The following is a 15,159-nucleotide window of genomic DNA, read 5'->3' as shown; positions in this document are numbered from 1 at the left end:
CGCCCCAGCACCTACTGCTGCTTCCGCGGGCCAGGGCCGCTCTGCTCCAACCCGGGAGACACCCGGCCATTCCGGGGCAGCCGCGGCGGCCTCACCTCGGCAGCCATCTCGGGAAGCGCGACGCTTGCTGGGACCTTCCGATGCCTTCGCTCGCCCCTCCCGGCTTTCCCCGCTCCGCTCCGCCCCGGTCCTGCCTCCTCCTCGCGCTGCCTCAGCCGCTGTTTCCGGCCCGGCCCGGCGCGGCGCTGCCCGGGCAGTCGCAGAGCGAGGGCTGGCGGTGGTGCTTTGCTTCGGGATTCGTACCCGTACCCGTGCCCGTGTTCGTGTACACCGCGTCCTCCACAGCAAGTACTCCCTTTCCCCGCGCTGGGGCGACACCGGGGTTGGGCGGAGCAGGTGCGCGGGACCGAGGGTTTGTATTTTTCTTTTATATTTGTCTTGGTCCCAGAATGCTTCTGAGGAAGCCGCAAGCTGTTGAAAAACTGTCTTGAGAATGGCTTAATGGCTCAAGGCACGGTCCCACAACCGGGCTTAAAGCCACAGAGCGCGTGGAGCTCTTCTGGTTAATGATAGAAAGAAGACGTTCTTCTAAGTTTCAGTAGGGTGAAACTCCTCCATGTGTGCAGTTCAGATTGAATGAGGATCTAAGGAGTTTATCCATCTACTGATGACATAATTTACGGTGTGTGTACTGAAGGTTCTTGCCTTTTTTCATCCGGCCTGTGAAAGTTTATATTTGACAGAGCAGGTCCATGATGTGTGCGGTCTGGCCCTGCCATGCAGCTGCGGCACTGCTGGGGCAGCACTTCAGCGGCATTCCTGGATGCCTTGTCTGCTCCTACACTGTTGGCTTAGGGAGCTGCTGGACTCCCTGCTAATCTTCTGTGGACTATTAGCTTTCTGACTTTTCCAAGTATTGAATCAGATGAGCCGTAGTTTGGAATTTTATCCTTCGTTTCTTGTTAAGCCCTGGTTTGATCCAGCAAATCACAGGTTGTTTCCCAGCTTAAACGTTTTTTGATGTGTGTTTATCAGCACAGCAACATGTTAAGGGCTGCTGGTGTGGAAGTACTATTAAAGTTACAAGGATTCTTCAGAAAGCTCTATAGCTCAAGAATTATCTTTTTCCTCCCTATTCATTCCAGTTAAACTTGTATCACATAAGTGGAAGTGGTGTAGTGTCTTTGAAGAGTGTCTAAAGCAAGAGCGGTGTGAACAGCATGCTCGTCTGAGAGCAGGTGTGTGCCTGGTCTATGGTTGTTCATCTGCAGGTAGGCATGACTGATTTTTCTGTCTTTGAGCAGGCATCACTTAGCAGTCTGCACAAAGATCTTATGATTGATAACAAAGAGAAGACATGTTCACAGAGTGAAACTCTTCAACTTGTGCGGTTTAGATCAAATCATGATCAAAGGAATTACTGGTCTATTGTTGACATAATTAACTTTTAGGGAATTAAGTAAATTAGTCAGTTAATTGAATTAAATATATAAGATAAATAGCAACAGTGCAATAGATATAATACTAGGCATCTGGAAAATGTTAATGAATACCACAAATATTTAAACGGCTTTCTGTATTTAATACCAAGGAATTGTCTAATTGTGTTCTCTCTCATTGCCACAAGGATTAATTCACACTGTTGCATGCATAGGCAGTAACCTGTTCTCAGGAGGTCTGCATGTGCATCTCCAGCATCATCAACTCTTCTGTCTGTGTTGGTTCACTTATTTCCACATGCTGTGTGTGGGGAGGTGTGGTTGCTTCAGATTTTTGTGTCTCTATGCAATCTACTGGTCCATTCACTAGTAGAAAAAACCTCTCTCCCAGTTCACATATATGTGAATATATGTGTGTGTATGGCTACTTTTTGCACCCTTTATTGTTCCTATACTACCTGGAGTAAAACTAGTAGAAAGCTCACAATGTCTCACAGGAATCATGTCTGCTCTGCCTAACTTAGGCAGAGATCATAGCTCTGTTAGGGCAACATCTGACCACGTCAGACCACATCGTGGCTGCTGTTTCTTCTGTTGCCCTCTCCATTGCCCCTACTGCTGCAAATTTTTCTCAATATTAACAATATATTTGCTGCAAATTTTTCTCAATATTTTCTCAAATATTAACAGCTTCCCAAACTGACTCTTGTTCTACCAGACTCTTGTTGGTAATGCCTGGCTTACAGTATTGGCAGCTTACACCTCAGCTTTTCTTGTATAGGAGGTTTCTGTGCTATGGTGTGGTCTTAGTGGGAATTACTGATTATCTTTCTCCCTTTCTGAGGAGAAAAAGATGAGAAAGAGTGCAGCAATAAAAGCATCGTTTTGTCTTTATTGGTGTATTAGTCTTATCCATTTGTGGTCAGGTGATGCCACCTGCTGACAAAGAGGTGAAAACACAGCACAAGACCAGGATGAATCTGTATTACTAAAGGGATCTGAGGGTATTTAAACTGTATTTACACTATTTTATATGAATCATCATTTTGTTGTATGCACCTTCTGGGCACATATGTGCATGAAACCAGTTATGTAAATAAATTTATTTAAAGGTGACCATTAAGGCAATTACTAATAACTTTAGATAATATATGTAAGTAATTTAAAATTAAAACTAAAAGAGAAAATATAGTAGAAGAAAATACGATGAAAACCTCAAAATTTTCTAGTAATTGCATTTTTCATGAAATGATACAGGTACTCTTAAGAACCTATCACTTAGTTTTGCTACTTTTGATGTATACTTATACTTTTAAAAAAATTGTTTTAGGGAAAACCTTCTGCAGTACTGTGGGGAGAAATATCCTGACATTTCATTGGAATATAGTATTATTATACAGTTGAACTATGTTTTCCCTTGAGAGATAGAGAAAAAAGAGATGCCTCAAATTATGTAGCCACAGGTTTCCATAACTCAGCGTGTCTGTTTAGGACACTAAATGTTTTCTGTAGTTGAAACTTTGTAGACTCACTAGGTGAAGTACAACAAACCTCTCCCAGGCATGGGAGAGGTATCTCAGACTGGAAACTGAAAATTCCTCAGTACTAATTCTAGGTATTTGAGTTCTACTGCACCTCCTTAGCAATGTTAAAATATTGACAGAAAATTAATTGCAATTCCCAGTCTAAAGACATTCTGCTGTTCTCTCTTATTTACTGCTGCCTGAAGTTATGTGTGTGGTTTTCTCTGTGTCAGAATAATGGAAGAAAACTTCTTGCATTCAAATTTTCATGAGACAAATTTTCATGGATAAGGATATGCATTTCATTCATCCTGCTGCTTGTGAGGGACTTTGTGACACCATGGAAGATTTCACTAAGATTGTTTCTTACTTTTAGGAGAAAAAAAAAACCCAAAGAGTCAGTTCTGTAATTCACAGAATCACAGAATAGTCTGCATTGGAAAGGGACCTAGAAGTATCATGAAGTCCAACTCCTCCAAAGTGAATCGCCAATGTGGGGGTCAAAACCAACACCTTGGTGTTATTAGCATCATGTTCTGGCCAACTGAGCTAACCTCAGAGTCAGGTTGCACTTGTGTAAGTAGCTCCTTTCTGAAATACAAAATTAAGTCAGTGTTTGTGGTCCAAAATACATAGTGGACAATAAATTGTAAAGTCATTGCAGCAAAAAATACTGATTTCAGAAAAGTAGAAACTGAGAATTTAAATTTTTTTCCTCAGGCTTTGTAGTTTGACTTTACCAGGTCTATGTTTTGTTTTGTTTCAAAGACAGCTCAGAAAAGTGAACAAAGCAATTGCTAACTTGCAATGGAAAATATATAATAATGTAATAAAAATAGTACATATTTTCATTTTAAAAGTTTTCTTGTTGTATTGTTTACAAACTAGATTCCTTATCAGAGATATTGTAGCATTACTGCAGCATCAAGGCAGTACAGCACATGGGACCAACACCTTTGGTCCTTTGCAACCTAATCTATAAAGCTTCAGAGTAGGTACCTCATTTCCAAGTTGAACACCAATGCTGCTATCTTTGTCTCTTTTTAATCTCATAAATAAAGTAAAATCTAACTCTTCTGCTTACGAGAAATTCACTTTTTAATTTTTTTTTCCCTGCAGTGTCTCTATAAAAAATGTGTTGTGAGTCAAAAAGGTTTTTGCTCCTCTATGCAACACAAAAGGGGCAGGCAAAAGCCATAGCTGAGGAAATACACCAGCAAGCAGGTGCCCATGGACTTGAAGCTGATATGCACTGTATAAGTGAAATGGAAAAGGTGAGATACTCCATGTTATTTTGAAAAATATGTATTGGGGAACTGAATTCTTCTTCACATGCTAGAGTGGTGGCTCTTGGTAATCATGACAGCTAGCAAATGCACCCACCTAAAAAACACCATTTAGTGTAAAATTTGTGAATCAGTAATTTCAACCAATATTCACAGTTGCTTAATAGTCTTTTGCCAAAGATACATCTTGTGATTTTTTCTTATTAGAACTGTAAATTAATATGTCTTTATCTCTCATCTAGCAATGATTTGGTGACTTCTTGAAAATTTTTTATGTATGTAGTAGTGAATGAATTCTGTATTTACAGGTCAGGTCTGCTGTTACTAGAAATTATGCTCTTTTTTCTTGGTTTGTTGGTTGGTTTTAGTTTGGTTTTTTCTGGTTTCTTTTGTTTGATTTTTTTGTGGAATTTTGTTTTGGGGGTTTTTTTGTTTGTTGGGTTTTTTTTTGTTTTTATTTTGTTGTTGTTGTTGTTTGGTTGGTTTGGTTTGTTTTTTTCTATTTCTTTTGTTGCATTGATGTCCTGTGTTCTGTTAACTGTGGGCTCCAGCATGGCCTGGAGTTTTTGCAGGTCTTCTTGTGTTGCTTAGCATATACTCTCATTTCAATTCCCACAGGACTCATTTCAAGTTAAGTTCTAGAACAAAATAAAAATCTTGGCTGAAACAAGGAAGTGGCTTTTTATTAGTTGCTGCTATCCAAGAGTAAGAATGTGAATATTTAGTTCTTTAACTAAAAGCATTATGGACTGTAATTTCCTTCACAAAGTACTCTCAACTGTATGCCCTCAAATGAAAACATTTAAAAAACAAACAATCAAAACTTGATAGCCTGGTAATTCATATGAGCTGATGAGAACATCTGAAAGAGTTTTTTTCATGCACTTGAAAGTGTGAGACATTTTGAATGAATGTGCAGTAAGTATATAGTTGACTGTTAGAAAGAGACTTTTATGCAGCCAGCAGGGAATGTGAAGATTCTCCTTATATTGTTGCATTTAATTTCTTCTGCATTTGACAGGTTTGTAGATGAGTTTCAGGAAAGTGATAGTCAGAACATTCCTAGCTCTGCTATTGGCCTGCCACTTCAGTAAATGTATTTTGCCAAATTTGGCAAGACAATTCATAGCTGCAAATTAATTATGGGCATTGAGGAAAATGTAATTTCTGCAGCTTTGTAATTTTTTTCACATATAAGCTTCTGTCAGTTATAAGCATATAAGCTTGTCACATATAAGCTACTTGTCAGTTACAAAGTCTGTCTTTATGTAGCTTTTGGGTATTTTCAGACCTTGTGGAGGTCTGTGGATGGTGGTTACAGAGGCAGTAATAGTAATGTGATCTTTTTGTCACATTACTGAATGGTCAAATACTGCTCAGATCTCAGGAATACTGGCTGTTTTCAAGTAGTGTTTCTCACCTACAATCTCAGGAGTGAGATAAGGTCATAAATCTTTAGTTGGTTTTGGTGATTATGTTTTATGATGACTGAAATGAGGTGGAAGTGAGGCACGAGCAGTAAAAAATGGGAGGCTAAAGGCACATCATCTTGGGTCACAGTGTGTGTAATCAGCCTTGGATGAGTTATCTGAATAAGTACATTTGCCATATTCTGGATGAGACAAGCCTGGTTGTCTGGTCCTGTCCTCTTCTTTCAGCAACCATGCACATCTTGAGCAGGCTGCTCACAGCTCTTGTGTGGCATTGCTGTTCTCAGCTGAGGAGAACATTTGAAGGAAAGAGAAAGAATGAGACAAACCTGAAACACAAAGGACACAGAGAAAAGTGGAAGGCAGAGTGAAAAACTGTGTAGTCGTGTTAGGTTCTTGCTGGTCCGGTGATGTAGCAGACCTTGCAGTAATTGACACAAATTACTGCAGAACCTGTAATAACATTTGTGTCACCAAATGTTTGGTTTTCAAAATGTGTCTAAGTTTGCAGACAAGAATCTGCAATGGAAAAGCAAGAATTTAGTGAGCTAATCATGCCTCTGTTCTGATACACCACTTCATACTTCCTGAGCTTGTATCTCTTTTTAGTTTTTTAATGGATCTCATTTTAGTGTATATTCTCATGTGATACCAGTACTTTCTTCACGTCAAGAATTTGCTTTTCTTTGTAAATGCGGTAGTCAGCTGTGACAATGCACTGCCAACGCTGTGGGTCTCTGTTTATCACATAAGCTGTGGAAGTTTTGAAAATCTGAGTCCTTAATTGCAACTGGGTCCTTAAAGCCTTTTTTTTTTTGGTATAACTTAGAGTACAGTTTTGAAAGTCTCAGGATATTATGAGTACTTGGAGTTTGCCTGAACTTGTAAAAGACAAAAACTCTGTTTGAAAAGTTCCTGGACCACAACTCATTGAGGTCTGGCAAAGTGCCTCGGGAGTATCCTTGCATGTTTACTCTGTTCACATGTGCTTCTCTAGGCCTCTTCTGTATGCCACTGTCAGAGGCAAGACATGTAGTAATTTAAGTTTACTATGCAACTGGTTTTAGTTTCTTCAGGAAAAATTTGGAAACGTTGCCAACAGCAAAGCCCCATTAGTCTATTTCTATGTATTCCTAGTCTTTTTGGGTTGTAGGTGTCAGGTAATTTTTTACATGGCTTGACAAGGAGATAAAGTTTGAATGATTTATTGAGGGAGGTGTTTAGAACATAACTCTTCAAAATCTGGAGTTTTGAATTGCAGCCTTGAAACTGCTTTGAGTGAAACACAGCACTTCTTGTAATCTTTCTTCTTATTTTTTCATAATCCTATTATTTTTATTAAATTTGGAATGCTGGGAGATTATTTAAACTGCAACCCACAGGGAGGAGTAGAAGGAGCTTAGGTTGCTTATTATGGCAAAAAGGAGGCTAAGGAGTGATCTAATAGCAGCCTATGTGAGCCAAACTGGACAAAAGGAGGCCAAATCCATTGAGTCCTGCCTGATATACTCAAAGTTTACACTAGTGGAGAAGTTCTGCATGGAGGAAGCTGCCCAGAAAAGGGAAATCTCTACCCTTAGAAGTTCTCAAAATCCAACCGGTTATAACTGATCGAGTGCAGCGCTGACTGCTAGTCGCACTTGCAGCATGGAGTAGAACTAGGTGGTCATCAGAGGTCACTCCCAAACACTGGCCTGGAGCTGTGTTTCACACAGGTCACTACCCATAAACCATAGGGGTGCTGCAAGAGCAATTTGTGTGGGTGACTGGACCAACAGCACATTGGCACAGTGCTGCAGCCTGCTAAAGATGGGATAGTCAAAGATTCTGAGTGCTTTTTACTTGAGAAGTAATAAATGATTGCTTGAGATCCAAATTATGGAACTGACACACAGTAGTCCTTACTAGAGGTAAGGACTTGGTGTAATGGGAGTGAACTCTGGGAAATGTGGAAGGCCAGTATTAGCAAAGGAGAGACAAGTGAGTTGGCAGGATGAATGGGTTAAAATCAATCAGACTGTAGAGCATGGTGTCTGATTATCGCTCTTCAGAACTACCTTAATTCCCCCAAAAGCACTGGGTTTTTGTTTTGGGGGGTATGATGATCTCAAAGGTCTTTTCCAACCTAGATAAATCTGTGACACTGGTTCTGTGACATGCAAGTTATCAGACAAGACCAAATGATACTTAATGCAACTTGGAAATGATCCCTACAGTTTGTATGGCCACACCCCACTTACCTGTGTGAAATCATGAGGAATATGACTGTGTGATTGTGATCATATATACAAAAATACTTTATCCACTTGACAAAATACTGTAAGAGTTGTGTATTTAAACTGTCTGAGTGCAGTTGTGAAATATTCTTCATAGATGTACTAGCCTGCTCAAAATGCTGCCCTTGGACATCTGTATATGAGATCATAGGATATTTCAGGTTGGAAGAGGCTTCATGAGGTCATCTTGCAGGAAGGTCAGTTGAGGTCAGAGCAGGTTCTTCAGGGCTTTATCAAATCTGGTCTGGAAAACCCCAAATATGATCATAAGTTGCATCCCCAAAATTACTTGTCATCACTTGAAAGACTTCCTGTGGTTTAATATAGGTAAAATGAGATTAAATGGTTTTCTGTGTACCCTTGGGAAGAAGAAGGGTGGGAGATAGAGTATCTAAGGCCACAATTATGTATCAAATGGCACCTTGTAACCTTACTTGTTCTATTGCTTGCAGTATAATCTGGAAACAGAAAAGGATCCTGTAGTTATTGTTATTTCCACTACTGGAACAGGAGACCCACCAGACACTGCCCGCAAGTTTGTAAAGAAAATTCAAGACAAGGCCTTGCCTCCTGACCATTTCACACATCTCCAGTATGGATTGCTAGGTGACTTTGTATTTTCTATATTATTGCAGAAGTTGTCTGTCAATGAATATTTTTTTTTCTGAATAAGTGGTTTGGGCTTATTAAAGTGCTTACAAAACATTTATTTTTATAAACAGCAGTTTTACATAACGTCCTCGATGAGCAATAAAGGAAAAAGTCACAAAAATTATCTGAATGTAAGCTACCCGTGTAGTTTTTTATAACTTAATTTTCTTTGCATAAAAACCATATGATAGGAGCCATCAATAACTGAAGTTTAAATTTCATGTGAAATCTACAGGGATTAGTAAACTAGATTAGTTTACCTCACTGTCTGAGTCAGTGGACATTTTTCTCTAGGGGAAGGGAAAGGCAGTATAAAATGTTCTTAAAAGTGAAAACCTTAAATCTTCCCATCCCTTTAAATTTCAGTAATACTTTAGTTTTGAATATTGTACTCATCAAGAGAATGAATGTACCTTCAGCTTAAAGATGGATAAGCAAATTACAGATGTGGCAGAATGCATGATATATTTTGAGCTGATGGTAAGGTTAATTTGTTGAATTTTCAAATTTCATTTATAAACAAGCTCCAGAAATTTCTATTTAAACCTAGGTTATTTTTACCTGACAAGTTTAAATTGATAGATGGGAGTGAGGAAACTTCTAAGTTTCTAATAAGGAAGGGAACCATTAGAAGGAAGTTTCTACTGGATATATAATGTGGAAGTCTCTAAGAGATTCTTTGGGGTGCTGACAGTCTGGGACACGGCAGAGACCTCTCCATAGTCGAGTTAGATGTTAGTAGTTTATTTCAGGGCGTGGGTGAGGGAGCCCTGATAAGAGCCAACAGATGAAGCTCAAAGCAGGCTCACAGGGAACAATAGAAAAAGGGGTAGCACATGGATACATGAGTTCAGGACTTAAGATAGCTAAGAAAGAGAGTAACAGAAAAGTAAGAGAGCCGGAAAAAGAGGAAGAAGAAGAGCGAGCTCTCCTTTACAATTGTTTATATAATCTATACATTGAATATTCTATTCTTTCACTAACCAATCTTTATAAGTATACTAATACAGTAACATTTGTGTGCGACCTATAGAAATCACTGCTTTTGCATATTTTTAGCTATCTCAGGGTACTTCGGACCTTTCCATATAAGGCTGGGAAGAGGGGTCCCAGCTTAGTTTTATTGGGGGAAAGAATGTGTTCTGGCATGCCAGACTGGTTTCTTTGAATTATTCAAACCGTGCTTTCATTTGTATTTCTTCCTTAGCCTCTCTGGCTAAGGAGTCATATCTATAATTCCTTTCTGATTCTACCTTTCCAGCAGAAGTCTGAACTATATGCATCCTAATCATGTAGCATTTTGAGAAGCTGTTATGCTGTTGCCTAGTTACACATTACAGTTTGTGAAATTATCAGGTTTTTCGTAGCTGACTGCATGCATATGTGTATGTGTAAAGATAAGTATTGTATTAATCCTGTATTGTGGCAGAAATTATTATGGTGTCTAAATTAAAACATTATTCCAGTTTAACAAGTTATCAGTCTTAAAATTCTTACATGGTATCCATCTAAACTGGTTCAATGAAATGTTTGCTCAACTGTACTTGAGAGGACGCAGAAGTCCTCTTAAAAGGAAAAAACAAAACAAAACATAAAAGCTGTTATAAGGAGAGAGGAATGCTCCATCATTAAGTAGCATCATGGTTTAACTGCAGCCAGAAACCAAGTCCCACCCAATTGCTCTCTCACTCCCTCAACCCCTCCCTGGTGGCATGGAGGAGAGAATAGGAATGGTAAAAGTGGTTATACTCATGGGTTGAGCTAATGGCAGTTTAATAGGGGAGGCAAAAGCCATGAACACAATTAAAGCAAAACAAGGAATTCATTCACCCTTCCCCATGGGTAGGCATGTGTTTCAGCCATCTTCAGCAATGCAGAGCTCTATCACACGTGGCGGTGATTTCAGAAAATAAATGCCATCACTGCTTATGTCCTCCCCTTCTGTCTTCTTTCCTCAGCTTTATGTGCTGAACATGGTGCCATGTTGGCATGGGATGTCCCTTTGGTCATTCTGTTGGGGTCATCTGTCCCAGCTGTATCCACTTGGTGCACCTCTACCATCCTTGCTGGTGAGGGAAGGCCTTGACTCTGTGTAAGTGCTGCTCAGCAATAACTAGAACATCCCTGAGTTATCAACGATGTCTCCAGCCCAAATCCAAAATACAGTCCCATAGTAGCTATGATGAGGAAAACAGACACTATTTCATCCAAAACCAGCATAAGTGGAAATAATAAAGATCTAATGGTTTTAAATTGCACACAATAAAGGGTCAGGCTGTGAAAAATTCTGATAGCAATAGTGAACCAGTGGTATGGGTTACTTAGAGAATTTGTAAAAATGGACCTTAAACCAATGGTCTTTAGGACTGTTGGGCAAGCATCTCTAAAGGATGATTGATAATTTTTTGTGGGGTGGATCAGTGATTTGGTTGACCTCTTAAAATATTGAATCTTCCATGGATGTACCTCCTGAGTGCACTGATTGTTCAACTGTTAACAAAGAGCATCTTCATCTAAAAAAGCTCCACAAGTTAAGGAGCAGAAAATCCAGTGCTGGTGAAACAAGATCTACAAAGAAATCTTTGATTCCTGCAGAGGAATTTGCTGGACTATATTCCTTTACGCAGATCTTTCAGTTTTCTTGTTTAAAATCACTGTGTTTGATCCTTTTTTTTCCCCCAAGTTTCTAATATTTTAAAATTTATTTTAATACTCTCTCATGTTGCTGACATTATTAACAACTTATCCTGAAAGATAATTTCTTTTGGTAATTCACACACAGTTTATCAGTTTTACTCTTTTCAATTATTTCAGTTCCTTACATTCTTCCTTTTAGAGACATTTTGTATTTTTTAAAAGCCTCAAACTAAAACAGTATTCTTCTGAAACGTGAAATATTGAAAACAATATATTTTTTTCAGAGTATTTCTCTGTCTTACATTTGGGAAGGAGGAGCCACTTTTTCAGACCTATTTTGGGACAAATATAATTTTGTTTGAAATTCATATAAACAAATGTGTATTTCAATGTAGCATCTGAATAATACACTGATATATGCAAGTATATGTTTAAGTATATATCGATATATAATTATATTTATCATAGAAGGCCTTTGTTGGACAGGCCTTTAAGATCATCCAGTTCCAACCCCCTGTTATGGGCAGGGACACCTTCCACTAGACCAGGTTGCTCAAAGTCCCATCCATCATGATGTTGAACACTTCCAGGGATGGGGCATCCACAACATCTTTGGGCAGCTTGTTCCAGTGCCTCACCACCTTCACAGTAAAGAATTTATTGCTAACATCCAGTCTAAACCTACTCTCAGTTTGAAGCCATTCCTCATTGTCCTGTCACCACATGTCCTTGTAAAAATCCCCCACGTCTTTGTTGTAGTCTCCCTTTCGGTACTAGAAGGCCACAATGAAGTCACTCCAAAGCCTTCTCTTTTCAAGGCTGAACAAACCCAATTATCTCAGCCTTTCCTGCTAGGAGAGATGCTCCATTCCTCTAATCATCTTGGTGCCCTCTTGTGGACTTGCTCCAACATATCTGATTCTTCTGTTTGCCTTCAAGAAAAGTCTGTCCTGATTTTATGTAGCCTGGGAAGCTGCCTGATTAACACAATTCCTCTTTTCTTGAATCTTCTAGGTCTGGGAGATTCAGAGTACATGTTCTTTTGTAATGGTGGAAGGACAGTAGACCGACGACTTCAAGAACTTGGTGCCCAGCACTTCTATGACACAGGATTAGCAGATGACTGTGTAGGGTAAGAGCAGAATGGGCTTGGATTTTATTTCTTCATGATGCAATATTTGTGTAGGCATTTGGCTAAATATTCCGAACCACTTGAAGTTCATTGCAGCTGGATATTCAGCACCTCATAGAAATTACTTCTGCCTAAGCACAATATGCCTGTTCAGTCTCAATTGCCATTAAGTAAAACTCCATTTTAAAGTGTGAGGAAACATCTGAATGCCTGAAAAAACAGTATTTAGCAGTTTTAGATATTAAATAAGTAGAAGTAAGTAGAGGGGTTAGAAAATGTAGTTTTGTTTTACTTTTTTCTCTTTTTGGGATGGGCAGAGGATTATGTAAGAGCAATTATGAAGACTTCTCTCTTTGCTGTAGAGGAATTATGTAAGAAAACAACTCCCTGTTCTGCTGTTCTTTCTGGCTAGTAGGCTGCAGTCTTGGCTTAGTTATTTTGAACTGCTGCTTGTATTGGTTCTGTGCATGATGATACAAAGCTGTTGAACACAAACATTGTCATAACCATAAAATTTATCTCTTGTGCTCCAAAGTAATAAAAATTGGCCATTAGTGTAAGCTGGTGATGTTGCTGTTACACAGTGAAAAGTTGCATATTCTGCTACCATTCCTTTAACTTTGTCATAAAGTTCAGCATATGAAAATAAAAATGAGAAACTGGAAGAAGAGCAAGGCTGTTAAACATTTTAGACTCTGTAAATTTACATAGTGATAACAACTACATTTTTTTTACACAGAAGTAATCTTTGTAACAAATATATATTAAAATATATAAATATGTATATATATATAAAATATAGCAGATATGTATTAAAAATGGAAAGTGAATAGGGGTTTTTTTGCATTTGTGGTCTTTTGTTATTTGTAAATTAACAGTCCAGGAAGTCAAAATAATTCATCCATGCATTTCTTCTTTGTTTTCCCCTCCATTCCCAGTTTGGAATTAGTGGTTGATCCTTGGATTGATGGACTTTGGCTTGCCCTCAAGAAAGCATTGCAATTGCAGAAAGAGAAAGAAGGCATGAACAATGCTTTCAAGGCTGTTTCCAGCTCTCTGTCTACAGCTCCACATGCTGTGCATGAGCTAAAGATAAGCTCTGAAGTACAGAACTTGAAGCTAGAAGATGAGGGAGTAAGGGGTTCTGGTGTTCTATCACAGAAACTGGATGACATCAATCTTGTGGCTCCAGCTAGAGACACCAAACCTTCACTTGTTCATTCTGTCCCTCCTGTCTCTCAGTCTGCTCTTAATATTCCTGCTCTGCCACCAGAATATATTGAAGTGGAGTTTCAGGACACCCAGGGTGAGGTAAGGACTTCCCTTTGAGTGATGGAAGCCTCTAGCTCTTGCAGAAGTATGAGTGTATACTTCTACATAAGGCTCAAAAGAGCAAATGAATGCTTACATAATGGAGTTAAGTCGTCAAATGCAGGGGGCTTTTGAAATTTAACTAAAAAGTCATTTATATTGAATGTGGGTGCCACCATATGGATGATGGACACATGTCAAGATATAATTCAGCTAGATAGTAAGTTGGTATTGCACTGTCAGGAAGGCAAGAATTCAAATCCTCTGTGGCTCATAACAGTGAAAACATCTTGCTGTAGTGAGGAGTACAGTAAAGTTTCTGCTCCAATTTTTAGTACTTTCAGAATGTGCTAAGAGGCTGTAAAATTGCTCAAAATCTTGCTGCATACTTAGTAACAGAGAAGCTTGTCATTGTGAAAACTTGATCATTATTTTACTGTGGGAAATGGAAGATGAACTGTAGATCAACAGTATACTTTTCATGTTGAAGCCACATTGAACAAAGACCTGCTATACTAAGAAAAAACTAGCATGAGCTGGAAGTCATCTCCAGTTGGCAAGAGTGAGTTGCCTGCAGAGGGCAGATGTTTCAGTTCCATGCGAGGAAGCAGTGAAGTCTGGCTGCTCTTTAAATGACGGGGAGACAGGAGCTGAGTGTGGTAACACAGCAACATTGCTACCCACTACCCAAGCAATGTCAAGCAGGAGGTGGCTGCCAGGGTCAGCCAAGAGTGCAGATCATCAGGCAAGTTTGTGGATATTTTGGCCCAAGCCAAGAAACTGGTCTCAAGATCCAGGCCTGGTTCAACAGGATCTGTGTCCTGTCATGGGTGTGGTTGTGGTTGAGCTGCATCCTGTAGTGCTGTAATGTAGCTGAGGCCAGGACTGAACCAGTCCTAAGCTGAGGTGGGGTTTCTGGGCCCAGTCCTCTGGTGTGGCTGCTCATGATCATGAAAGCCCTTTAGTAACCTCTGGACTCTTGACACTCTCTCTGTTAAGACTGTTAATGGAAATGATGAGAGGATCAATTAATCTAGCCAATAAATTATGTATATACATACATACATATATACATGAAATACAGTTACGTAAGGTGTATGGATTTAAACACTTATATTTTGCTTTTCTTTTAAACCTTGTATTGTTGGTTTTGCTCAGGTTTTTGAATTTAATAAACCTCTTGGAGGTTTATGATTTAGAGGTACTCTTCTTTTAAAAACTAATAGTTGTGTTGAATGTGCTGCTACACTCCTTAAAAGAGCCCATTTTCAAAATGTCAGCATGTATTCAGGCTGATCACTGAAATTGTTCATCAGTTCTAATACTGATGCCATAAGTTTTCTGTATGTAGAAAAAAAGTTAATTTTGCTTTTGAACAGCAAATGGAAAAAGATTAATCTGCTAATCTGGAACTCAGTGATATTAAAGATTATAATCCATATTTCAGGTGTAAAACAGGGTGGTTGTCTTGAGC

The 15,159-nt window shown here is 39.0% G+C and overlaps 1 protein-coding gene across 9 annotated transcripts in view; it reads left to right on the top strand.

Moving 5' to 3' along the window:
- The first annotated feature begins 26 nt into the window (after positions 1-26).
- MTRR (5-methyltetrahydrofolate-homocysteine methyltransferase reductase) overlaps positions 27-15,159 on the top strand; it is a 38,711-nt gene continuing 23,578 nt past the window's right edge. Inside the window, exons 1-7 of one of the 9 annotated variants that reach the window (XM_088054405.1) lie at positions 31-412; positions 1,146-1,238; positions 3,339-3,538; positions 4,082-4,236; positions 8,407-8,560; positions 12,257-12,374; positions 13,313-13,685. In XM_088054405.1, the coding sequence (XP_087910531.1) occupies positions 4,096-4,236; positions 8,407-8,560; positions 12,257-12,374; positions 13,313-13,685 (786 nt within the window). In that variant the 5' untranslated portion in view covers positions 31-412; positions 1,146-1,238; positions 3,339-3,538; positions 4,082-4,095. Of the gene's footprint in view, positions 413-1,145; positions 1,272-3,338; positions 3,539-4,081; positions 4,237-8,406; positions 8,561-12,256; positions 12,375-13,312; positions 13,686-15,159 lie in introns of all 9 variants that reach the window. The other 8 variants (XM_088054397.1, XM_014261348.2, XM_014261347.2 and 5 more) reach the window with 8 other exon arrangements.

Source organism: Pseudopodoces humilis, chromosome 1, assembly GCF_049639895.1.
Source record: "Pseudopodoces humilis isolate 2021_Gansu_Grassland_sample_001 chromosome 1, ASM4963989v1, whole genome shotgun sequence".
In the NCBI taxonomy this organism is placed as follows: domain Eukaryota; kingdom Metazoa; phylum Chordata; class Aves; order Passeriformes; family Paridae; genus Pseudopodoces; species Pseudopodoces humilis.
Note: the sequence above shows the minus strand (reverse complement) of the source record. Positions and strands in the feature narration are given on the sequence as shown.